Genomic DNA, 27119 nt, shown 5'->3' with positions numbered 1-27119 from the left:
AGAGTAGGATGTGGGGAAAAAATACAAACTTAGAAGTCATGACCCTCAGATCAAACCCCATTCATTAGCTGTGTGACCTTGGGCAGGTTACTTTGCCTCTCTGATCTGGGTTTCTTTGGTGTAAAATGGGAGCTGTTCTGCTCTGAATGGTAGTCAGTGACAGGAGGGACTGCATGTGAAGCCCAGATGGGACTGTGGGCCAGGAGCTCAGTGGACGTCAAGGTCCACTCCTTGACGGCATGCCCCGTCGTCGGTTCAGCTGTGGCTGCCCAGGAAATGTAGGTCACAAGACACCCCCTTCTTCGGCAATCCCTCCAGGTCCAGGCATAGAGATCCGCTCGCTGTACAGGAGAACACGGTCCTCAGAGCCAGAGTCTTGGGTTCACAGCCCAGGTCCTGCCGCTAGAGCCTCCCTGAACAATTTAGAAACCTCCAAGCCTCCGTGTGCTGAGTCCCTGTGACATGGGGTTGATAAGGCTCCAACAGGTGTTGTGGGCACGTGATAGCCACGGGAAGGTACACAGGGCACTTGTGAGTAACTAATATGTGAGGCTTCTGTTAATATTTTTCCCTTCCTTGGGCCTCATGTCCTCATCTGGAAAACGCGGATAAAAATCGCACCAACCTCATAGGTTGTTATGAAGATGAACATGCTAACAAGCTGATATCTTTATATCTCAGAACAATGCCTGGCATATTGTACCTACTGTGTGTGTGTCTGTTTACCTTAGTCATGACCTGCTAAGGTAGATGATTCAGGGAGGAGTGTGTGGGGAGGGGTGGGGTCACCTGATGGTCTGCTTTCAAGTGACAGTGAGGCTGGAGTACGGTCTGCTGCAGAAGAGAAAGGGCGGGAGGATGGGTGGAGACAGTGACCTGCTCCCTCAGCCGCATCACCTGCCACATTACACCTGGACCCACTGAGTGCCCTAAAACTACACCTGGGCTCGCCATGTGCCCTGGGCCCACAGTGTGCCCCTGAACTCCACCTGGACCCACTGTGTGCCCCTGTACTCCACCTGGACCCACAGCGTGCCCCTGAACTCCACCTGGACCCACTGTGTGCCCCTGAACTCCCCCTGGGCCCACTGTGTGCCCTTGAACTCAACCTGGGACCACTGTGTGCCCCTGAAATCCACCTGGGCCCACTGAGTGCCCTAAAACTACACCTGGGCTCGCCATGTGCCCTGGGCCCACTGTGTGCCCTGTACTCCACCTGGGCCCACTGTGTGCCCCTGAACTCCGCCTGGGACCACTGTGTGCCCTGTACTCCACCTGGGCCCACTGTGTGCCCCTGAACTCCGCCTGGGCCCACTGTGTGCCCCTGAACTCCACCTGGGCCCACTGTGTGCCCCTGAAATCCACCTGGACCCTCTGTGTGCCCTTGAACTCAACCTGGGACCACTGTGTGCCCCTGAACTCCACCTGGACCCACTGTGTGCCCCTGTACTCCACCTGGACCCATTGTGTGCCCCTGAAATCCACCTGGGCCCACTGTGTGCCCCTGAAATCCACCTGGGCCCGCTGTGTGCCCCTGAAATCCACCTGGGCCCGCTGTGTGCCCCTGTACTCCACCTGGACCCACTGTGTGCCCTTGAACTCCACCTGGACCCACTGTGTGCCCCTGAACTCCACCTGGACCCACTGTGTGCCCCTGTACTCCACCTGGGACCACTGTGTGCCCCTGTACTCCACCTGGACCCACTGTGTGCCCTTGAACTCCACCTGGACCCACTGTGTGCCCCTGTACTCCACCTGGGACCACTGTGTGCCCCTGAACTCTACCTAGACCCACTGTGTGCCCTTGAACTCCACCTGGACCCACTGTGTGCCCTTGAACTCCACATGGGACCACTGTGTGACCCTGAATTCCACCTGGGCCTGCTATGTACCCCTGTACTCCACCTGGACCCACTGTGTGCCCTTGAACTCCACCTGGACCCACTGTGTGACCCTGAACTCCACCTGGACCCACTGTGTGCCCTTGAGCTACACCGGAGCCCACTGTGACCTCAGGCATGTCACTCCTTTCCTAGGAGCCTCAGTTCATCTGTAAACTGTGGGTAATAACAGCTAGCTAGCAGTGCAGTTAATCCTCCATGAATAGCTCCATTCTTTCTGTCCTGTAGGGCCTGGCTCCTTGAGGTGCTGGTCCTAGTCCCATCCTGGAAGCCACTAAAAGGATGCTATTATTCCTTGGGTTTCCAGGTTTACTCATAGCTCTCCACCCTCCTCCATGCCCACGGCCCTCTTGAAGCACACCCCCAGAGTGCTTCCGGCTGGAGGTCTGTCTCCTGCCTCTGCCCCTTGTGGAAGTAGGTGCAGGGGGTGTCGTCAGGTGGAAAGGGGAATAGGATGTCCCATGGCCCGTTTGGGGCTGGAGGATGGCGAAACCACAGCATGAGTGCACTGGGGGTTGATGGGCAGGGAGCCTGCAGCTGTGGCCAGCTCCTGTGAGCAGGCAATGGAGCTGGGGGCAGTGAGGAAGCCGCTGCTGGGCCCCAGCGGGAAGGGAGGCGCTCGGGGGCTCCTGTCTCCTGGACCAGCCTGCTCTCTGCTTCTATAGATCAAGCAGAAGCCCTTCCGGCAAGTAACTGACCGCCGTGCTTGTTTCCTTCCTAGGCCAAGTGTACTCCTTCAGCCAGCAGCCCCAGGATCAGGCCGTGGTGTCGGGGCAGCCGGTGACACTGCTGTGCGCCATCCCTGAATACGATGGCTTCGTTCTGTGGATCAAGGATGGCTTGGCTCTGGGCGTGGGCAGGGACCTCTCAAGTGAGTACCCCCAGGCCTCCCTAGGAAGGCCTGGAACCCACCCCTGCCCTACCCACCCACCCACCCTCCTAGGGAACCCCATCTTCATAGGCATTTGGGGGGATTAAGTCTCAGCTTTCATTGTAGATTCCATGAGCAGAGCCAGTCAAGGCAGGCCTGGTCCAGGATGCATAGGACTTTGAGGGCCCCTCTGACTTCCGGTGGTGAATTACAAGTAAACCCTCCATTCTGGCTGTCAGTCCTAAACCTAACACAAGGTTGGCTTGGCGGGTCCATTCCAAAGTCAAACACATCTCATGTAAAGTCAGATTTCCAGAAGTAAAGCCTTCGTATTTCTTGATCCCAAATGTATTCCCCACTTAAGACACAACCTGGTTCTTCCCTTCTTCCATCCATTGTTGTTTGTTGCTGTGTTTTTAATTGCTAAGTTGTGTCGAACTCCTTTGCCATCCCCATAGCCTATAGCCCACCAGGCTCTTCTGTCCATGGGATTTTCCAGGCAAGAATATTGGAGTGGGTTGCCATTTCCTTCGCCAGGGGATCTTCCCAACACAGAGGTCACACCCACGTCTCCTGCATTGGCGGGCAGATTCTTTTGCACTAAGTCACCTTGGAAGCCCCCTTTTATCCATTAAAGGGGACCAAGTTGATTGAAAATGCAAAGAAAGCTGGTAGGGCTTAGAGGTCATCATGCGATGGGGAGAAAAGAAAATAAGTGTTTGAAATAAACTCCAGGCCTTGTTCAGCCCACCCAGGCTGGTATTCAGCAAAGATGCACTGGTGGGCTCTGGTGCCTATTGATGACTGGTGTCTGAGCTGCCCGGTTGGCACCCGTGCCCTGTCACCTGTTAAGGATTGTAAATGTCAACCGTTACACCCATACAGATGTCTTTGCAACCCATCCTCTCCCCTGGGAGAAAAAGGACTGAAATCGTCTTGGTCACTCACCCATCAGTCATTGCAGTTCTCCCCTGGCGCGGGTCGGCATGCGGCCGTTTACTAAGCTTAGCATGAACTGTACAATGCAGAACAAGGGATATGGGTGTCCCTGACATCAAGGAATGTCTGGGGGTGGAGAAGGACAGAAAAATATGTATTCAACTGAGAAGTAGCTTTGCCTCTCTCCTGGTGTACAGCTGCAAGAAAATAAAAATCGAAGTGCACTTGGGAACAGGATGGTTGGGAAATTAATATTTTAAAATGTGAGTTGTGTCTTGCCAGAAATGTATATTGAAACATTATAGCAATGGTCAATAGCATCCCGAGGTTTGAGTGCTACAGCCCAGCTGAGCATGGATAAAATACACAATCACATCTCCAAAATATACTGTGTTGCCATAAAATTTAAGTATTATGGGAACCAGCCAATTTCAGGGACTCTGAACTCCCTTACCCGAGAGGAACTGGGGAAATGACACGATCTTCCCAAACCAGAATGGTTCACACTTCACGTGGCCCTGAGCGGGCTCAGCACCGCTGCTGGGTAAGAAGGCTCTCTGGGTTCCTGGTCAGTTGTTTTCAGCTTCAGCCAGGGACTAGGTTCTTGCTGGGTCAGTGGCCAAGAGGAGGCCCCAGGTCACTGTGGATGGTTCCAGGGTGGTCATTGCCACACAGATAATTGACCCTCTGGCATCCACTTCCACAAATGACTTTCTGGGACCAGGGACTGGGTCTTGCTAAGTGCTGGAGGGCAGAAGGTTCTCATGGACTGAGGTCTGCTTCCTCTCCAACCTGACTCCATTGATAGAAGGAAGTCTGGCCCTTTCATTGCAGAACCAGTGAACTCAAACTCTTAGTAACATATTTTCTCTGGATTTGATCACTTGTCCCAAAATAGCATCATGACAGTGATGACAACTATATGCTTAATAAACATTGTTTGCCTGCCTGATAAGAAAGTGAGTGTAACAGTGCAGCAAGCACGAAATATGATTGGGCCCAGGGTTGTGGGGTTTTGGTCTGCTGCAGCTCTGCCCTCTTCTATTTTAAATACGTGTCTCCATCCAGTCCACCAGGAATGATCCCTAACTGAAGACGGATCTTCCTGGCCACCGAGACTGGAAAAAAATCAGTCGAAGGAAGTGATTTATAAATACACTCCCTCATATTGATAGAACATTTTTCTTCTAAGAAGCTCAAATTCTTCTCAGACATTATCTCATAAATCTACAATGATCCATGGGTTATAAAAAAGAAAAAAGAAGAAGGCTTTTTCTCTTTTTACTTGGCAGGTAAATAAAGTCACAGCTGAGAAAGAAATTGATTCAAACATATCTCAAGCCCAATGCATGAGAAATATTGAAAGCAAGAAGAGAAAGGGGCAACAGAGGATGAGATGGTTGGATGGCATCACTGACTCAGTGGACCTGAGATCATTAGTGAAGGACAGGGAAGCCTGGCGTGCTGCAGTCCATGTGGTCACAAAGAATCAGACTCAACTTAGTGACAGAACAGCAAATTCATGGGATCCTGACTCCCAACCCCCAAAATGCTTGTACCCTGTCTGTTAAAGACAGGAACCTCTCTGGCTACCTTACATCACTGTGATGTTCAATTTTTAATTTGTTTATTTTTAATTGGAGGATAATTGCTTTAAAATATTGTGTTGGTTTCTGCCATACATCAACATGGATCTGCCAAAGGTATACATATGTCTCCTCCCTCTTCAACCCCCTTCCCACATCCCACCACATCCCATCCCTCTAGATTGTCTCAGAGCACCAAATCTGAGCTTCCTGTGTCATACAGAGTTTAAACTAACATTTATAGACTATTACTGTGTCAAGTCCTTTACACAGATAATCCTATCTATTCTTCCCCATACCTCTATGAGGTACTAGCATTGTCCCATTTTACTGACAAGGAAATGGAAGCACAAAGCAGTTAGAGTAACTTGCCCAAGACAGCAGAGTTAGGGACTGATCAAGCTGACATTAAAACCCAGGCAGTTTGTCTGTAGAACCCAGACTACCCATAATTTTACCTCCCCTGAGAGTAGCAAAAGAGAGTAACGGTACTAGTGGAAGGAGCTAGAACTTGCTCTGAATCTGTGATTCTGGACCTGTGTTTTCCAAAGATGCTGCCAGTCCTCAGAACAGCATCACGACTCGTCGCCTAATTAGGCAAATACAGACAAACCCATCACTGATGTTTTCAGCAGCTTATGAGAGAAGAAGGCGACTGCTGTTGGCTTGCGAGACAGCGAAACACGAGCTCCGGCCAGGATGCCTACAGGGGGCCAGGAGCTGGTCACAAGGCAGCAGGTCGGAGGGGCTGGGGGCCGCCCACCGGCTACACTGACAGCAGCTGCAGCAGGGAGAGGCTGGACCAGTGCCCACGTCCAGCTCCTCACCAGGCCCCATGGAGAGCCAGCTCAACTTACCCGGGCTCCTCCCCAAAGCCCAGCAGAAGGCAGGAAGGGTGGGCAGGAGGGGAAGCCATGCTCTTGGGGCTACAGCTGATGGCCCTATAGCATCTCCCGCCAGGCCCGAACAGCTGTGGAGAGCATGCTGGGGACAATCCTAGCTGTGAAGACGGGAGCCTAACAGGCTCAGCCACACAGGATGCACCCCAAAAGCACAGTGGGGATTCTGGCGGAGGATCACTGCTGCCTCCACTGACCAGGAATGGGTACCCCTTAACAGCCCACCCCCAGGGAACACTGCGCTCCCGTCTGGAAGACTCGTAGGTTATGGGGGTAAGAGGTGCCCCAGAGCACCTAAGAAATCTCCTCTGTAGTGTCCGTGACAGGGGATCATCCCACATCTGCTTGAATACAGCCAGTGACGGGGACCTCACTACCACCTTTGGCAGCCCAGATCTCTGCTAACACCAGTACATTGCTAACAGTAACCTAAAGTGTGTCCCTGCACTCATTGTGCCCTTTGGTCCAATCCTTAGAAGCTACACAAACACGTCTAACCCCTACTAAGAGACTGAGAAAAGTTTGAAGAGAGCTATGGCACATCCCTTGTCTGTTCCTGTCTCTCAAGCCTTAGTCTTCTCTTTAAAAGGCCAAACGTGCCCAACTGCCTCCTGCTGAGGACTCACTCTGCCCCAGTGAAGGCCCTTCAGAAACAGAAGCAGTTTGGGGCTGTCAGAGGGTGGACGGGCCTCTGGAAAGAGAGGGACCCTGTATGTGGGGACACGCAGAGGTCGGGGAAAGGGGTGCATGGAAAACAGGTCCTGTGGAAAGGAACTAAGATCGAGGGCCCAACAGCAGTGGAGATGCAGACGCAGAGAACCGACTTACGGACACAGTGGGAAGGGAGGAAGGAGAGGCCGAGACGAATGCAGAGTGGCATGAAAACATATATACTGCCTTATGCATAATAGACAGCCATGGAAACTTGCTATGTGACTCAGGGAACTCAAACCAGGGCTCCCTAACAACCTAAAGGGGCAGGAAAGGGTGGGAGGTGGGAGGGAGGTTCAAGAGGGAAGGGACATAGGCATAACTATGGCTGATCCATGTTGATGTATGGCAGAAACCAACACAATATTGTAAAGCAATTATCCTTCAATTAAAAATAAATTTAAAAAAAATGAAGGTCGAGGCCCCAAGACCCGGGACAGAGAGGCTCTGCCCAACCTGGCAGCCACAGCCCCTGATGTATTTCCATTCGACCCATGGAGCCCCAGGAAAACTCCTCACTGATTCACCATGCTCAAGCCTTATTCATCTATTATTCATCGCCAGTGGTATAGGAGGCCCCCAATTTTTAATTGTCCTGAGTGTCACCTAAGTGCTTAATCAGGCCCTGGGGTCCCGGGGGATCATAGTGAGAACGACCAATAAAGAGTCCCTTACAGCTCAGAGTGGCCAGAGGCTCCTGGGCTCCGGTGGGCCGGCCTTGGTCGCTACTTCTTGTCCATCTGCAGCCAGAGTTTTCCCCCACAGCCACTCTTGCTCTTTTTCCAAGCATTTCTGTTTCCTTCTTCTCTCTCCCCCGACCCTGTCTTCTCTGTGCCTCTGAGCCTGGGTCTCTCTGTCTTTCTGTGTGTGTTTCCTCATCAGGATGTGTGTCTGCTTGGCAAGCCTCAGAGCCGAGCATGCTGCGTTCCAGGGTGACAGCCCATTGTGTCTGTCCACATTCAGCTCCTTCCCGCTCTAATAGCAGCTTCTCCGACATCCCTAAACTTAAAACCTGCAGTACCTTTATGCACAAGCACACACACACACACACACACACAGACTCGCTGTCCACACACACACACACACACACACAGACTCGCTGTCCACACACACACACACACACACACACACACACACAGACTCGCTGTCCTAGCTCCCTGGGGAAGCTCACTTTTGTGCTCCTTACACTGAGATCGAGGCCCTGCGCTATCTCCTCCTGCTCTGCCGGCCCCCTAAGACCAGCCCCCGCACCCCGCACCCCAACCCGCTGGATGTCCCGCCCACTGTGCCCGTCAGTCATGCCGGCGTCTCCACCCCGCCCCGCCCCCCTGATGCACCTGCCTTCTCCACAGGTTACCCGCAGTACCTGGTGGTAGGGAACCACCTGTCAGGGGAGCATCACTTGAAGATCCTGCGGGCGGAGCTGCAAGACGATGCCGTGTACGAGTGCCAGGCCATCCAGGCGGCCATCCGGTCCCGCCCTGCGCGCCTCACCGTCCTAGGTAAGAACCGTCCTTGCGCCCGGCCAAGGATGCTGTGAGAAGCAGCCAGGGCTCAGCTCCAGAAATCGGGCCAGACTGGAGGGGCCTGCCCACTGGACAACAGGACTGCTGCCCACCAAAAGGGGGAAAGTGAACATCCCTGTGCTGGACATCGGAAGGCCAGTGCCAGCCGACCCCTGACTCTGCCCAACTCCAGCATGTTTGACTGCCACTGAGAAAGCGAAAGAGGGCTCCTGGGTGCTTGTTTATTCAGTCAGGAAGCGTGTTCTGTGCACATGGCCTAAGCCAGGCGCTATGTTTGGTGATGGAGACCCAGAGAAGAAGGGGGTGTATCTTTGAGTCCCTTCTTTATGAATTGCCCTCTCCTGGTGCTGGCAAAGCCCCATCTAGCCTCCTCCCCCATCAGGTTCTCCTGGTGATTCCAGCATCCACAGCGACCACCCTGGCCATGCTCCTTCCCACCTCCACTGCTCCCTGGGAATCCCGGCTCTCAGAGGAGGCCCAGGCTGGCTGCCTACATCATCCCCAGGAAAACCATTACAGGTTTTTAGGCCACATCACACCTCTGCCCCCTGGTCTTTCTTTATCTCAGTTTCCCTAGGGACATCCTCCTGAAGAGGTCCCCACTGCTGGACCCAGGCACACCTGCCTAGAGACCAGGGGACGGGCTCAGCTACCCCCTCAACCACCTCATCCTCATTTAGAGTTCAGCCCCATCAACTGCCTCCTCCCGCCAGCTGTTAGCATGGAGCCAGGCCTGCTGGGGGCCAGGCCGGTGCATCAGTAATAATAGCTCACTTTTGCATCGCGCCACACAGCAACCCTTTCAGTCCCTCCACTTACGTTACCTCGCTGTTCCGACGCTGACCTGGGGGATGGGGAAGGTGGCCCCAAGTGAGGATTTGAAGCTCCTAGAAGCAAAGGGCAGATGTGGGGGGGTTGCACAGGCCACCAGAAGAGGGAAGTCCACCCTCACCCCCCTGGCCCGCCACTCCCTGCCCCAAGCAGCTGTTGAAAAGTCTGACAACAGGGTCAACAGCTGGGGTGCTGCCTCCTCGCCGCCGGGCAGCTGAGGCACAGCTGCTCAGAGATGAAATATTTAAGAGGGCGTCAGGTCTACATGGCCAGCACGCTGGGATAGGCCCTGGAGGACCACTCACCCAGCACAGAGCTTGGCTTCTTGAGATGGGGAGGAGAAACTGGGGGCCAACCTCAGAGACCCCCTTCAACCTCTGAGTCTCCCCCAGAAGGAATGAGAGAAATAAACCTTCTCTGGAGGGTCAATGAGCTGGGGTCCCTTGACCAGGAAGTGGCGGGCCCCCTGTGTCAAGGGGAGAGTCTGCCACCTGCGCCTCTCTTGAGATATGGCTGAAATGGGACCCGGTCTTCGATTGCTGTGGGGATTGAGGGAAAAGAGAAGGAGGATTTAGTGCCTAATATATTTTCTGATCTTTGAGGATTGCAAAAGGCCAGTATAGATTTGCTAAGCAGAGTTGTCTTTTTTTTCTTTTTAAAGAGGATTCTATTTTATTTGGGAGTTGTGGGGGCGGGGGGCAATGCTGACTGTGTCTCTTTTGCTGCGCATGGGCTTTCTCTAGTTGCGTCGAATGGGGGCTGCTCTTCGTTGCCGTGTGCAGGATTTTTATTGTGGCGGCTTCTCTTGTTGTGGCACACAGGCTCTGAGGCGCGTGGACTTCAGAAGTTGTGGCACAAGGGGGTTAGTTGCTTCGCAGCATGTGGAATCTCCCCAGACCAGGGATGGAACCAGAGTGCCCTGCATTGGCAGGCAGATTCTTAAGCTCTGGACCACTAGGGAAGTCCTGGGTTGTAACATCTTTATCTCCAGAGGTTTTACAGCACCATGCTCCACTCTTGGACCCCCTTCTAGAGGGTGAAAGTGAAAGTCACTCAGTCGTGTCCAACTCTTTGCAACCCCATGGACTATACAGTCCGTGGAGTTCTCCAGGCCAGAATACTGGAGTAAGTATCCTTTCCCTTCTCCAGGGGATCTTCCCAACCCAGGGATGAACCCCCGTCTCCCACACTGCAGGTGGATTCTTTACCAACTGAGCTATCAGGGAAACGCTTCTAGAGAGTACCAGAGATGCTAAACTGAGAGGCCCCTGAGCATTGCCCACTCCCGACTTCACACAGGACTTAAAACAGGTGGGGATGCCTCTGGTCCTTAAGTTCTTATCCTGGGATCAGAGCTTCCCCTGGTCATACCAAGCCACAGGCCCCTTTTCATCTGTACTATCTCAGGTAGATTACAAAGTCCAAGTTACCCCAGATATTTTACAGATAAGGAAGTTGAGACTCAGAAAGGCAAAAGCTCTCATGGGAGGTCACACAGCTCACTTAACATTCAAAACAGACCCCCGAGTTTCCAACTCCAAACCAGTGCTCTCTGCCCAGTGTCCATATTTCTAAATGCCAGAAGGACTGCCTTTGTCTGGTTGGTGAAGAGCCAGGCTTCTGCGAGCAGAGCCCAGGGTCTGATCTGAACGGACTTAATTTTGTCTTGGGTCACATCTAGAGGCATTTCAGCCCTCCGTCTCCCTCTCCACTGGCCTGACCTTTCACTGCCTTCTGGGCAGAGCTGGTTTGTTGGGGGAGATGTTTTGTGAGTCGGGAGTTCAGCTGAGGAGGGGAAAGACGGAGTTTCCAGGAGACCCCAGCAGGATGGCCTGGGTGGAATTCCTAAGGCCAGAAAGTGAGCCTAAGCTGGCGTTTGTCCATCAGCCTTTCATACAGACCACAACACCACTCCTCCAACTTCCTCAGACTCTGCCACAGTCTTCCCTGACTCCTCAAGGGTACCCTAGGTCCCCATCTCTCGCCTGTTCATGTAGGTCCCCAGCTCTGAATGGTCCTGTGAGTCTCCACCCTAAAGATAGTCCTATGGGTCCCCTCCCTGAGCTGGCCCTGCAGGGCTCTGGCTGAGTTTCTCTGTGGCACACAGCCCCACCTACTGCCCTGGAGGGCAGCCCTGCCTGCAGACACTGACCTAGCCTTTTGGAAAGGGAGCCTGGTCTACTCACAGTGGAGGACCGACGGGGCTTCTCCAGTGCCATTGGAGGAAAGAGGGCTGTTCCTACCCTGGCCAGCCAGCTTCTCAACCCAGATCCCATCTGCTTTGCCATGACATCTCAGCCTGGGAGTGTCCCAGCCAGATCCCCAAGGCTGGGAAAGGGGGATCCCGAGGGGGGATGCTGCCTTCCCTGTGTTCCAGGAATGAGAGAGGTTCCTAATTTTGTCTGTATTTTCCTGGATAGATTTTTTATTAAATAAAGAGCCTGATTAGAACCTGCAGAAGATGTGAGAGCAGAATCAGATGGTATTCCAGCAAAATTGCAAAGCAAACACTGGCTGGACCAGAGGGAGACCCCCAGGGGTCTTCCATCAAAGCACCAAGTGAGAAGGGCAAATACAAGAGATTATATAGCCAACAGATGTGCATTGTTAAAATATGCATCTGCCGGCAGCCTGCTTGGAGAAGCCAAAGGGCTAACTCAGAGTCTGCAGTGCTCCAGGGAGGGCCTGGGAACCCGGCCCGGCAGCCAAGCCTAGAGTCACAGACACGTTAATTAGCCTTGTGTTTTCAGCTCTCAGATGCAGTCAGGTGGGGAGCAACTGTGAGCTGAGGGTCTGCTACCCCAGGGAGACAGAGGGAGGGAGCCAGGGAGACAGAGAGGAAGAAGGGGAAGAGGCAGCTCCTACGAAGCTGAGCAAGGTAAGGACTGGGCACCCTCCCACCCCCAGACCATCCCTGGAATCATGGTGTTAGAGACAGGGCCACAGGCCTGGAGACAACAGTCATGGTCCTGCCATTAACCAGCTGTGGGCTGGTCACTCAGCCTCTCTGAGTCTGTTTCCTCATGTGTGAAATGACACACACTCCTGTTTCTCCCACTTGCAGGAACCTCTGAACTGAAAAGTACCAAAACCATCGCAGGGCCAGTGGGGTAAGGGGGCAATAGCATTTGATCCTCCTAACTTCGTGAAAGCAGGATGGCAGGAATCTGGGGAGGGGACCCAGAGCTGGAGGACATGGGCACCAAGGATCTGATCAACAAACATTTGCTGAGCACGTATTAGGTGCCAGACACTAGAGACTCATTAGTAAATGAGAGAGAAAAGCTCCCCTGCCTAGTGGAGCTTGCGTTCGAGCAGAGAGACAGTCACTGCACAATAAACATTAAGCCAGCACGTTGTGTAGCTGCGTAGGATATCAGGTGGTAACACGTGCTGTGAAAATGAGGAAGCAGAACAAGGTAAGGGGGATTGAAAATCAGGGGCTGGAGGAGGATTGTGGATGTCAAGTTAATTATTAAAAAAGGGATTTTCCCAGGCTTCCTATCCTATTTCCCTCTTCTTCCTGATTCGTTTTAATATTAACTCTACTGCCTTGCGGCTCCCAGTAGAAACAACGCTTCCTACATCAACATGAATTATTTAACGACGGAGAGGAAGTCAATTTAAATCAAGAGGGCATCTTTAAGATGATGTAAACCCCAAATACTTTGGGGCAGACAAATAAGGTCCAAATTGTCTTCCCTTCGTCTCTGTCTGCAGCTCTTCCAGCTGGGGAGCTCTCAGGCCTGTACGTCCACAGCGCCGGCGGCATCCCCCAGTCCCCAGTCCCCTAACCTTCTGGGCAGGTGGCTCCAGAGAGAGAGCACAAGCCAGGTCCCACAGCAAAGGCAGGCGGAACTGAAGCGGGTCAAGAGCACCAGCTTCTAAAGTCATTCTCTCAGAAACCGGTGGTGAGAGCGCCACCCGGTCACCCTGTCAGGGATGGGGGGCGCAGTCTGAGCAGATCTTCAGGGGTGAGGAAGCACCACCACAGAGCAAAGCCCAAGCTCCCTCCATGGCACGCGGGGCCCCCTAAGGCCTGCCCTCAGCTTGCTCTCCAGCCCCTGCTCCTGGATAATGACCAGCTCACGGGGCCCCCTAAAGCCTGCCCTCAGCTTGCTCTCCAGCCCCTGCTCCCGGATAATGACCAGCTCGTGGGGCCCCCTAAGGCCTGCCCTCAGCTTGCTCTCCAGCCCCTGCTCCCAGATAACGACCAGCTCACGGCACCCTCCACTCACCACACCCCTGTGCCTTAGCTCGCATGTGCTTCCGCCTGGAATGCGCTTCCCAACCTCTCTTCTCTTGGCCACCTCTTGCTCACCTGTCAGGATTCATCTTAGATATTGCCTCCTCCAGGAAGCCCTCCCTGAAAGCCACATGGCCTGGCTGTCCTGCTCTGGGCTCCCTTAGCCTTCTGCCCCATCTCAATCACAACACTCGCCACGTTCTGTTGAAAGCCACTGTTCACACATCTGGCTCCTACACTGGGTGTCTGAAAGGCAGTATGCAGCCTTCACGCCCAGCCTACAGGCACGTACCAGGGCCTCAGATAGTGTCCCCCAGGTGACTGTAGCAACAGAGGTGGGACTGACTAGTCGGATCATACTGACTCTCACCATGAGAAAAGTACCTGGTAGATAATACATCCTCGATACACAGGAGAGTTGTGTTGTGTTTATAGAGGCAACACGGCTTCACAGTTAAGAGCCCACAGCCAACTTGCCTGCACTTGAAACCTGTGGTGTGACCTTGGACAGGTATTCAGCCCCTCTGTGCCTCAGTTTCCTTGTGTGTAAAATGGGGAGATAATTTTATCTGTCCCCTTAGTCTTAGAAGATTTCATGAAATAATACACATAAGGCATTTCTCACAACAGCACCTGCTATGCCACAAGGCAGGCAGGCATTGGCTGCTGTTACTTACCTGTTGTTGTTACTGCTATTCCTGCAATGCAAAGAGAAACCAACAAGCGACTCCTCCTTCCTGCGGGATCAGGCGTTTGTGTCCCAGAGAAGTGGTTCCATCCAGCAGGCAGGCAGAAATCCACGAATCCTGCAGCCCTCTCCAGGCTCACGCACCCGGAAAGACAAGCAGAATTGATTTCCTTATCTCCTCATTAAGTGAGTTTTGCCTGGGCCCCGGCTTGGTCTTAGGTGCCGTATCGCATTTGTGCTGTGCGTCTGCTTCCTGCCACATTCATTACCCTGCAGTCACCCCCAAATTGGGGCAGCAAGCAAGCCGGAGGTGGGAGAGAGAAGAGCAAGAACAATCTCCCTTCTCTCCTGATGCTGCAGGAGAGAGGTGGTGCCCTGGCGGCTGTGCTCCTAGCCATGCACACCCGCGCCCACCCCAACCTGCTCTTCCCACCCTCTTCCCACTCCCCACCCTCTTGGGAGCCCAAGCCACCCCAAGCCCCCCTGTTTGGCCACTGTGCGCCCCTCTTTGACTTCTTGCTCTAACTCTGTGCCCAACTGCTCTTGTAGGTTACAAGGCGGGCATGGCTTTAGGGATCATTGAGTTACTTGAAGCTGACGAATGGTCCCTCGATTCCAAATTACAGTATAAGCTCCCTCGGGGTGGAGTCTTGGTCTCTGAGGTCCGCACTTGGATTCAAGGCCAGATGCTCCCTCCAAAGCAGTTGCTGATGGGAGATCAGCAGAGATGGGGTGTCTCCCTGGAGGTCCCTGTAGCCTCTGGGTGGTGTGTGGACTTCAGAGCTGAGTCACGATGGCCCTCTTTCTGTGTCTAACGGCGCCCCCCACCACGGTCCCCCATTTCCTCTAATCGGCCGTGTTGCATGGAAAGGAGCCCACCCTCATCTCCTTGTTCTTCATCTCAGCCTCATTGGGCTGTCAGGAGAGGCCGCTCCTCCCTGGCCAGGGCCCATCCATAACAGAGGGGAGTGCAGGGAAGAAGGGGACCCACAGATGCTGGGCAACCCCCCAAGGCTCCAGAGAGGTTGGAGACCCCTCAGGGATGGAGTCAAACCCAGCGCTTCCCCTCTTGGCCTGGATGTAGGTGGCAGGGGGCAGGCGGGTCCCTCTGAAAGGAGAGGGAGGCCTGATGCACGAGGTGCACACACCCCCCCCTTACCTCACCCAGCATCGCCAAGGGCAGTCGGAACAGACTCAGCCGATGAGAGAAGAGCTAAGCTGTCTGATCAAGTGGCCTTGCCGAGGTGACCTGATGCCTGATGTCACCTTGGGAAGCTCTTACCACTCAACGCTGGAGGTGCCCCCACACAGCCACCCCAGGGCCGGCCCCTCCCCTCGCGTTCCAGCATCTCTTGCCTTCAACCCCAGCCCAAGGGAAGGCAGGAAGGTTAGCTGGAGCCCACCCAGGGTCTGCTGTATGCAAGGCGCTCAGCTTCCTGCTCCTGCCCTCCACCACTCCATTTCTAGTCCCTTGCCCCCCCAACACCGCCCCCCACTACCACTAAATGACCTGGGCTCTCCGGGGCAGCCCTGCAGTGCACCATGCCCGGGGCACCAGCACGTCTCCAGGTCCAAGCGGGACCAGGGCCCTGGCCCGGAAGTTAGGCAATGAGCATCGTTGCCCCAGTCCCACCACTGACCAGCGGTGAGCCATGGGATCCCCAAGTTTAACCTCTTGGGACCCGCTTTCCTTCTCCTGGGGAAAATGAGGAGCTGGAAAGATGACATGCAGAGCCACTCCACAGTTTGTGCTTCTTTCTCATTCCATCCTGGTTCAGGGGTCACTGTTCCCTGAGTCCTTTCCTCTTGCTCCTGAGAGCAAGGATAGTATGTCCTTCCGCTGCTGTAATCAAGCATGACCCTAAGAGATGCTGAACAGACTCCACTGCTCAGCCAAGAGGAATGTGGGCTCAGACCATGGAGATTTGCAGAAATCAGGCCCTGGATCCTCTGGCGTCCACCGTTCAGTGTGAAACCGGCAGCTCCGTGGCTGCGTATGAGATTCCAGACACTTGCCTGTTGCGTTCAGAATGCAGCTGCATCGAGGTGGCCCACACCAGTTCCGCCATCACTACTGCCTCTGGCCTGGACTTGGCCTCCCACATCCCTCCCGCCTGACAAAGCCCCGTCAAGAGCCTGCCTCTCTCCAGGTAGCCTCCTGGGTCCTCTGTCAGGAAACCTAACTGGGTCCCTATTTGTGCATCCGTATGCACGGTGCACGAAGGACAAATGGACTGGTGTGCACACTTACCCACACACACACACACAAGTTCACAGCTTGGCAGATTCATCAGTGCCCCCATGGTGGAAAGACACAAGGCCCCTCAATTAAGACTATAGTCACTGCTGCATGCTAAGTCACTTCAGTTGTGTCTGAGTCTTTGCGACCCTGTGGGCTGTAGCCCACCAGGCTCCTTTGTCCGTGGGATTCTTCAGGCAAGAATGCTGGAGTGGGTTGCCATTCCCTTCTCCAGGGGATCTTCCCAACCCAGGAATCAAACCTGTGTCTCTAACATCTGCCTTGGCAGGCGGGTTCTTTACCACTAGCGCCACCTGGGAAGGACAGTCACTGCTGGGAAATGGAGAAATCTCAGTGATGCCACAAAAGTATTGACAGGCCCAGAAAAGGATGGAGCTGGTGGCACATGTCAGCCCAGCACAAGGCCCACTTCTCTACTGAGTCCCCTTAATGAGAAATGAAGCTGAGGGAAAAGTCCTAGCACTTAGAGGGAGGGGCAGGGCCAGCCAGGCCCCCAGGGGTGAAGGGCCCCCTCCTGTCTCCAACCTGTGGGGCAGAGTGGGTGTCACCCCTGGGATTCTGCCCAAGCCCAGAGCTGGGGAGTGCCTGAGAGGCCAGGGCTGGGCAGGGAGACCTTGAAAGGGTAAGAATAACTCACTACTTCTCCACTCCGACCTCAGCCCAGCCTGAGAGGAGGGTTTCATGGCAAATTATGGATTTAAAACTAGCAATGAATTTCCATTACAGCATGAAATGAGAAAGGAAAATGCCACTAAATGGAAGCCTTCCCCCAGCAGCCAATGGGCAAGGGAGGGTGTCGTGTTAGGACGAAGGAGAGAGACGAAGCTACACAACCCGAGGCAGGCTCCCAGGAGCACTTCTGAGAGCCCCCACACCCGGGGCGCACGGAGGACCCCACAGAGATGGAGGATGTGATGCTGCCAGCAGGAGCTAGGAGCCAGTCTCTCCCCACGGGCAGTTTTCTGCAGAGGAAGTATGCACGGATCAACGTCAGGACTAGGGGCAGCCAGAGCTTTGTCATCTTGCCGCTGTGTCGCAATGAGCCCCGTGTCATAGGTCCAGCTAGAGAGGAGCAATTCAGGGACCTTGACCCACTGCTGGGCCATCCACACAGGGGGGCTTTTTACCCCCTCACCATTTCTGGCAGGCAGGCCTGAGGTTTCCTTTCGCAGATGCAGAGGCTGACATACAAAGAAGCCCATTCACTTGCCCCAGGTCACTCAACAGTTAAGAAAAAGAGCTAGAATCTGAACTTGGGTCTTTCTGACTCGAAAACCTTTGCCCTTTCTTGCTAAGTCATGTCCCTCCCCTTTCCCCAAATTCTGTTGAGAATTACTGCTGCCTGACTCCTCCCCTTACGATCACAGGTCTCTTTCCAGCCCCAGGAGCTCCGGGAACCCTGTCTGAGCCCTGTGGCCACCCAGGCCCCCAGAGTCAGAGGGGCAGCCTTGCACAAAGAACCAAGGCTTCAGAAAACCCTTCCTGGCAGCGCTGTTCCCCAGATGCGCCTTGGGAGCCAGGGCCCCTAGACCCACAGCATCCATTTTCCGTCCCATTAAGTCTCATCATCAGGGGAACCGCCAGCAGCTTCTTTTCCCGTTGCTCTGGGTCTCTAAATTATTCTGTCCGTTGCGGGGGAGGTTTTCCTGACTGGGAAGTTTGTAAGCCCCCAGAAACCCGCATGACTGCCTCCGTCTCACGAAAATACATAGCTGAGCCCCACAGCCCACGAAGACTGGTTTCCAAAAGAGTGTCACATTTTCACAAGTCGATCAAGGTGTTTGTAAATGTTTATTGAAAGGGAGAACTTTCCATATGTAAATATGGCAGGAGCCGTGTGATGTGAGCAGCTGAGAAATCACCAGTGCCAGGAATACCCTTGCAGCCTCCAGGGTGGAAGGCAAGAAACGGGGCACAGGCTATGACTTCACAGCCATCCCTCTGAAAGAGCTGGCCCTGCTCGAGCCCCAGACACACCCTCCGCTCGCTTCCCCTCTGTCTACACACAGAGATAGACACACATTCAGCAGGATGATGGAGGAAACTTGTTTTGCACATGGGTCGATGGCTGTCTGCAGAGAAATAAGCCGGGGGATGCACAATCCCTTTAGAGGGAAAACAAGTCCCCTCTGACTCTGCGAGACAGACAACAGTGGGCTTTGAGAAAGGGTCACCTGAGACTACCCTGTCCCTCCTCCTGCCCCAGCCACAAATACCAACTTGACCTGGGCAACAGTTCTACTAAGAACCAGTAGAAGCCCCCCAGAACTAAACCTTGGTTAGACAATGTTAGAGCTGGAAGTGTTGCCAAAAGTGGGGTCTGGCTGCCCGCCACTTGAAGGCTAATACTCAAGAAGCAAAGTTGGTAGAAAGGAAAGTTGGCTTTTTCCAGAGGTCGGCATCCGAGGAAGAGGGTGGACTTGTGTCCAAAGGTTGACTCCCTCAGTGGGCAAGGGCTTCTAAACGGGAGTTTCCAGGGTTTGTAGGTGGAGGGAGGTGGTCCTCTTGAAACTGGTCATCGGTGGTCTGACCAGTGTCATCTTGACTCTTTTAAGAACAGTTAGTCTTCAGTTCCTGGTGGGCTGCCATCTATGGGGTCGCAGAGTCAGACACGACTGAAGCGACTCAGCAGCGGCAGCAGCAGCAGCAGTCTGCAGTTCCAGGGCCAGTTTGTTCCCCTCTCTTTGAGGTCAGTTCTCGGAATTGTTGCAGCGTATGTCATGGCTACAGTCTGATCATCATGTGATTAACTTCTACTGGAGCGACTGAACTGAACTGAACTGGGTGGAGGTTCTGGTGTCTGCAAAACAGCTCACAGGATATGGCTCAGAATATTCTCTATAGCTCTTGAGGGGAAACTGAAAGTCCTGGACTTTGCTTAATGACTAAACAATTATTATTTTTTGTCCTGTTTAGCTGTTTTCTTTTGCTTCTCCATTTTCTCACTTCTCTGATAAAACTTCATCTTTGGCTAAAGTTTTTCTACAGACAAAAGGCAGGCGGAGGACAAGGGGGAGACAAGCCATAGGGTCCTGCTCCATTTCAGAAGAAATCTGCCAATGAAGGCTTCTTCCTTCATTCTTTGTCTTTTTTAATATTTATTTTTATTATTTATTTATTTCCTTGGCTGAGCCGAGTCTTAGTTGCGGCCAGCAGGATCTAGTTCCCTGACCAGGGATTGAACCTGGACCCTTTGTATTGGGAGTGCAGAGTCTTAGCCACTGGACCACCAGGAAAGTTCCATTTCATTCTGTGTTTTCAATATACCTGTATGCACCTTCTGTAAGCCTGGCACTATCCTAGGCACGGGAAATGTGTATATGATCAAAACATTAAAATCTCCTGCCTTCGTGGAACTTATATTCTAGCAAAGGGAGTGGGCAGTAAACAATAAATATAAGAAGAGAATGTTATAGTTTATTAGAAGGTGTTAAGGGCTATCAAAAAATGTAAAGCAGAGTGTAAGAGATAGGGTTTCCTGGAGAAAAGGGCAAGTTGAGCAGTCAGGGTGGACTTCTCAGAGGAGGTGACATTTTTCATCTTCCCCCTTATTTTTTAAGAGTTTTACTGAAGTTAATTTATATGCCATTAAATCCACCCCTTTTACTTACACAACTCAATGGTTTTCAGTGAATATATAAAGTTATACAACCATGGCCATCACCTACTATTAGGTCATTTCCTAAAAAAGATCTCTCATCAATCTCTGCTCACATCTCCAGGCCCAAGCAACCACTGATCAGCCTCGTGTCTCCATGAATTTGCCTTGTGTGGGTATTTCATACAAATAGACTCTTAAAATAAGTGGCCTTTGTGTCTGGCTTCTCGAGTTAGCATTACGTTTTTGAGACATCTGTGTTGTAGCAAGTGTCCATAAATGATTCCTCTTTTTGTGTGATATTTATTCACGTGTTCATTTGGCTGCATTGGGGTCTTAGCTGCAGCACACAGGACCTTTCGCTGGGTCATATGGGTATCTCTAGGTGCTCAGGCTTCGTTGCCCCGAGGCATGTGGGGTCTTAATTCCCTGACCAGGAATGGAACCCATGTCCCCTCTTTGGAAGGTGGATTCTTAACCACTGGACCACCAGGGAAGTCCTGTATTCATATCTTTTTATCATTTAGTAGTATCCCATGGTATACTGGTGGTGGCTGTTCAGTCGCTCAGTCATGTCCAGTTCTTTGCGACTCTATGGACTGTAGCAACCAGGCTTCCCTGTCCTTCAGTATCTCCTGGAGTCTGCTCAAACTCATGTCCATTGAGTCAGTGATGCCACCCAACCATCTCATCCTCTGTCTCATCCTCATCTCATCCTTTTTCCTCCTGCCCTCAGTCTTTCCCAGCATCAAGGTCTTTTCCAGTGAGTTGACTCTTCCCGCTAAAAGTAGAGCATCAGCTGCAGCACCAGTCCTTCCAATGAATATTCAGGGTTGATTTCCTTTAGGAATGACTGATTTGACACCCTTGCTGTCCAAGGGACTCTCAAGAGTCTTCTCTAGCACCACAGATGGACCTTCTTTATGGTCCAACTCTCACATCTGCACTGGAAAAACCATAGCTTTGACTGTACAGACCTTTGTCGGCAAAGTGATGTCTCTGCTTTTTAATACACTGTCTAGCTTTGTCAAAGCTTTACTTCTAAAGAGCAACTGTCTTTTATTTTCATGGCTGCAGTCACGGTCTGCAGTGATTTTGGAGCCCAAGAAAATAAAGTCTGTCACGGTTTCCATTTTTTCCCCATCTATTTTCCATGAAGAGATGGGACCAGATGCCATGATCTTCATTTTTCAAATGTTCAGTTTTAAGCCAACTCTTTCACTCTCCTCTTTCACCTTAACCAGGAGGCTCTTTAGCTCTTCTTTGCTTTCTGCCATTGTATAGATAGATATATTTTGCTTATTCTTTCATCACCTGACAGACATTTGAATTGTTTCCAGTTTGAGTCTGTTATGACTAATGCTGCTATGAGCATCCACACTCACATGGTGGCTCAGTGGGTAAAGAATCCACCTGCAATGCAGGAGCCACAGGTTCAGTTCTTGGGTTGGGAAGATCCCCTGGAGGACAGCATGACAACCCACTCCAGTATTCTTGCCTAGAGAATCCCATGGACAAGAGGAGCCTGGTGAGCTACAGTGTCAGATACTACTGAAGTGACTTAGCGAGCACACACACGCGCATTCACATACAAGCCCATATATATGTATGTGTTTTCACTTTTCATGGGCAAGATTCCTAGGAAGTGAAATAGCTAGACCATGTGGAAAGCTTACACTTAACTTTTTAAGAAACTGCCAAGGTGGCACCAACCTTGAATTCCTGGGGGAATCCCATTTGGCCACGGTGTTCAATCTTTCTTTTTTATGTTGCTGCATTCAGTTTGCTAATTTGGGACTGAGGGCTTTCAAGGTTTCCAAAGTGGCTGCATCATTTTACTTTGTCCCCACCAGCCACCAGCAGCGTATGAGAGTTCCAGTTTCTCTACATCCTAGTCAACACTGTGTATTGCTTGGCTTTTCCATGATGACCAGCCTAGAGGATGGAAGTGGTATTCCGCTACACTTTCAGTCTGCATTCCTCTAATGACTTCTGTGTTGAGCATCTTTGGATCTGCTAATTATCCATTTTTTATTTTCTTTGGTGAAGGGTTTATTCAGATCTTTTGCCTATGTTTAAATTGCATCATTTGTCATATTATTATCATTTGTAAGAGTTCTTTGCACACTCCAGATACAAGTCCTTTATCAGATAGATAATTTGCAAATATTTTCTCTCACTCTGTGGCTTGTCTCGTCATCTCCTTAATGGTGTCTTTTGAAGTACAAACACTTTTAATTTTAATCGAGCCCGATTTACTAGTTTCTTTTGTTTCATGGAGTGTGCTTTCGGTATTCCATCCAAGAACTCTGTCTAACACAAGGTGGCAAAAATTTATATTTTCTTGTACAAGTTTTACAGTTTTAGCTCTTACAAATAGCCCATGATTCATTTTTTATGTTTATCCTTTTTAAATGTATTCATTTTTTAATTGGAGGATAATTGCTTCCCAATGTTGTGTTGGTGTCTGCCACACATCAACATGAATCAGCCATAGATATACACATGCCCCCTCCCTCTTGAACCTCCCTCCACCCCCCACCCCTTCCCACCCCTCTAGATTATCACAGAGCACCGGGTTGAGCTCCCTGCATCATACAGCAAATTCCCGCTGTCTAATTTACACATGGTAATGTACATGTTTCAGTACTGCTTTCTCAATTCATTCCACCCTCTCCTTCCGCAGCTGTGTTCACGAGTCTTTTCTCTATGTCCACTCTATTCAGTTCAGCTCAGTTCAGTCGCTCAGTCGTGTCCGACTCTTTGCGACCCCATGAATCGCAGCACGCCAGGCCTCCCTGTCCATCACCAACTCCCGGAATTCACTCAGACTCACGTCCATCGAGTCCGTGATGCCATCCAGCCATCTCATCCTCTGTCATCCCCTTCTCCTGCCCCCAATCTCTCCCAGCATCAGAGTCTTTTCCAATGAGTCAACTCTTCACATGAGGTGGCCAAAGTACTGGAGCTTCAGCTTTAGCATCATTCCTTCCAAAGAAATCCCAAGGTTGATCTCCTTCAGAATGGACTGGTTGGATCTCCTTGCAGTCCAAGGGACCCTCAAGAGTCTTCTCCAACACCACAGTTCAAACGCATCAATTCTTCAGCGCTCAGCCTTCTTCACAGTCCAACTCTCACATCCATACATGACCACAGGAAAAACCATAGCCTTGACTAGACGGACATTAGTCGGCAAAGTAATGTCTCTGCTTTTGAATATGTTATCTAGGTTGGTCATAACTTTTCTTCCAAGGAGTAAGCGTCTTTTAATTTCATGGCTGCAGTCACCATCTGCAGTGATTTTGGAGCCCCCAAAAATAAAGTCTGACACTGTTTCCACTGTTTCCCCATCTATTTCCCATGAAGTGATGGGACCAGATGCCATGATCTTAGTTTTCTGAATGTTGAGCTTTAAGCCAACTTTTTCACTCTCCTCTTTCACTTTCATCAAGAGGCTTTTTAGTTCCTCTTCACTTTCTGCTATAAGGGTGGTGTCATCTGCATATCTGAGGTGATTGATATTTCTCCCAGCAATCTTGATTCCAGCTTGTGTTTCTTCCAGTCCAGCGTTTCTCATGATGTACTCTGCATAGAAGTTAAATAAGCAGGGTGACAATATACAGCCTTGACATACTCCTTTTCCTATTTGGAACCAGTCTGTTGTTCCATGTCCAGTTCTAACTGTTGCTTCCTAACCTGCATACAGATTTCTCAAGAGGCAGGTTAGGTGGTCTGGTATTCCCATCTGTTTCAGAATTTTCCACAGTTTATTGTGATCCACACAGTCAAAGGCTTTGGCATAGTCAATAAAGCAGAAATAGATGTTTTTCTGGAACTCTCTTGCTTTTTCCATGATCCAGGGGATGTTGGCAATTTGATCTCTGGTTCCTCTGCCTTTTCTAAAACCAGCTTGAACACCAGGGAGTTCACAGTTCACATATTGCTGAAGCCTGGCTTGGAGAATTTTGAGCAGTACTTTACTAGCATGTGAGATGAGTGCAATTGTGCAGTAGTTTGAGCATTCTTTGGCATTGCCTTTCTTTGGAATTGGAATGAAAACTGACCTTTTCCAGTCCTGTGGCCACTCCTGAGTTTTCCAAACTTGCTGGCATATTGAGTGCAGCACTTTCACAGCATCATCTTTCAGGATTTGAAACAGCTCAACTGGAATTCCACCACCTCCTCTAGCTTTGTTCATAGTGATGCTTTCTAAGGCCCACTTGACTTCACATTCCAAGATGTCTGGCTCTAGATTAGTGATCACATCATCATGATTATCTGGGTTGTGAAGATCTTTTTTGTACAGTTCTTCCGTGTATTCTTGCCACCTCTTCTTAATATCTTCTGCTTCTGTTAGGTCCAGACCATTTCTGTCCTTTATCGAGCCCATCTTTGCATGAAATATTCACTTGGTATCTCTAATTTTCTTGAAGAGATCTCTAGTCTTTCCCATTCTGTTGTTTTCCTCTATTTCTTTGCATTGATCACTGAAGAAGGCTTTCTTATCTCTTCTTGCTATTCTTTGGAACTCTGCATTCAGATGCTTCTATCTTTCCTTTTCTCCTTTGCTTTTCACCTCTCTTCTTTTCACAGCTATTTGTAAGCCCTCCCCAGACAGCTATTTTGCTTTTTTGCATTTCTTTTCCATAGGGATGGTCTTGATCCCTGTCTCCTATACAGTGTCATGAACCTCATTCCATAGTTCATCAGGCACTCTATCTATCAGATCTAGGCCCTTAAATCTATTTCTCACTTCCACTGTATAATCGTAAGGGATTTGATTTAGGTCATACCTGAATGGTCTAGCAGTTTTCCCTACTTTCTTCAATTTAAGTCTGAATTTGGTAATAAGGAGTTCATGATCTGAGCTACAGTCAGCTCCTGGTCTTGTTTTTGTTGACTGTATAGAGCTTCTCCATCTTTGGCTGCAAAGAATAGAATCAATCTGATTTCGGATATATAGAAATGTAATTTTTATATATAGATCTTAGATCCTATAACCTTGCTAGACTCATTTTTTAGGTTTTAATAATTTTTGTGAGTTCCTTAAGATTTTCTCTGTGTACTATCATTTTGCTTAAAAATGAAGATAGCTTTGATTTTTTCTTTTCCAATCTGTTGCCCATTTTTTAGTTATTGGACTGACTAGAACTTCCAGTACAAAGTTGAACAGAAGTTATGAAAGCTGTGTGTGTGTGTGTGTGTGTGTGCTAAGTCAATTCAGTGTATTTGATTCTTTGAGACCCCATGGACTGTAGCCCACCAGGCTCCTCTGTCCATGGGGACGATTCAGGCAAGAACACTGGAGTGGGTTGCCATGCCCTCTTCCAGGGGATCTTCCCGACCCAGGGGTTGAAGGCACATATCTTAGGTCCTCTGCATTGGCAGTCAAGCTGTTTAACCACAAGCGCCACCTGGGAAGCCTGCTGAGCAGACAGCTTGACTTTATCCCCAGTCTTAGGAGAAAGTCTTCAGTCTTTCACCATGAAGGATAATGTCAGCTGTGCTTTTTTCATAGGTGCCCTATACCAGGTTGAGGAAGCATCCCTCTGTTCCTCCTTTGTTAAGAGCTTTTACCATGAATGATGCTAGATTTTGTGAAATGCTTTTACTGCATCAATTGAGATGGTCATGTGGGGGTTTTTTTTTTGGTCTTTATTCTATTAATATGGATTATATTAATTGATCTTCAAATGTCAACCCAGCCTTGAATTCTGGGGAAAATCCCACTTGGTCACGGTGTGTAATCTTTTTTACGTTGCTGCATTCAGTTTGCTAATTTTGAGTTGAGGACTCTTCATCAGCATTCATGATGGACAGTGGTCTGTAATTATTCTGTGATGTGTCTGTCTTTAGTATCAGAGTAGCACTAGTCTTACTACAATGAGTTGGGAAGTGTTCCTCCTCTGCTTTCTGGAAGATTTTGTGAAGGATTGATAATATTTTTTCTTTCAATATTTGATAGAATTCACCAGTGACATTGTCTGGACCTGCGGTGTTCCTTATGGGAAGATTTTTCATTATTAATTCAATTTCTGTACTTGATGTAGTTTCTAGTCAGATTTTCTCTGTAGAAGCTGATTTCTGAACAGACTTGAGAGGTGAAAATTTTAGCTGTGAATTTTGGAGGAAAATTTCCACTTGAAGTGAAAAAGCAGAATCTTTGAAGGATTCTCAAGAGAGGAGTGACAGGCTCTGACTTACATTTGAAAATCCCCACCCTGACTGCTGGGTTGAGACCAGACTGTAAGAGGACCAGGGGAGGAGGCCTGTGAGGGGCTTTTGCAGGGATACAGATGAGCAGTGAGGGGACCCAGGCTGGATAGTAGCAGTGGAGCCAGGAGACAGCAGTGCAAGAGAACGGCAGGAGCCCACGGTGATGCCAAGGATGGGGGTATGAAGCCTTTTATCCCTATAAAATTGGATGCGAAATTCTGAAGTTGTGCATTTCTGGGGAGAGGTTTCATATTTTCAAAGGACTAAGTCAGTTAGCTGCCCAGATTTTAAGAATGGCTAATCCAGACCAACATCTTCATTTTTAGGAAACTATGATTCAGAAAGGTTGGGTTACTTCCCCAAGGCCGCACAGCAAACTAGGGCTATCCCAGCTGCCTTGGCCACCACTTCAGGGGGTTGCCTAATGGTATGTGTCTATGTGTCATCAGTCCAGTGAGACCCACTCACGCCTACCTAGGAGCACGTATGGGAGAGAGCTGGTGTACAGAAACAACTCCTCCTCTGCGCCCAGCTTCTGTTGCCCACATCTGCCTTCATAGTCACCTGCCTTCTTTGTCCACGGCCATTGGTCCATCTGGGATCCCCAGGTTCCAACCTCACCCCAGGAAGATCCAAGAGAAAGCCTTTCTGCTACTCATAGCTGTCTCTCCACACAGAATCAGAGGAAAGCAACACCGTATCTGCCTAAGAGAGTAAGACCCTTGGTTTTTAATCTGTGCACGAATCTTATCTGAACAGGTTCAGGTGGCAAGAGTGAGAGAGAAAAATAATTAACAGGAGGCAGGTGAAATGTTGACATGATTATTACTTAAGTGCTGCGACACTT

General features: G+C 50.6%; 1 protein-coding gene across 1 annotated transcript in view; it reads left to right on the top strand.

Moving 5' to 3' along the window:
* The window catches only part of KIRREL3 (kirre like nephrin family adhesion molecule 3), a 165240-nt gene that overhangs the window by 62619 nt on the left and 75502 nt on the right, over positions 1 to 27119 (top strand). The window contains exons 3-4 of the mRNA XM_052662417.1: positions 2623 to 2772; positions 8260 to 8409. Coding sequence (XP_052518377.1) covers positions 2623 to 2772; positions 8260 to 8409 — 300 coding nt within the window. The remainder of the gene's footprint in view (positions 1 to 2622; positions 2773 to 8259; positions 8410 to 27119) is intronic.

The sequence above is a fragment of the Budorcas taxicolor genome, chromosome 25 (genome assembly GCF_023091745.1).
Source record: "Budorcas taxicolor isolate Tak-1 chromosome 25, Takin1.1, whole genome shotgun sequence".
Classification (NCBI taxonomy): Eukaryota; Metazoa; Chordata; class Mammalia; order Artiodactyla; family Bovidae; genus Budorcas; species Budorcas taxicolor.
Note: the sequence above shows the minus strand (reverse complement) of the source record. Positions and strands in the feature narration are given on the sequence as shown.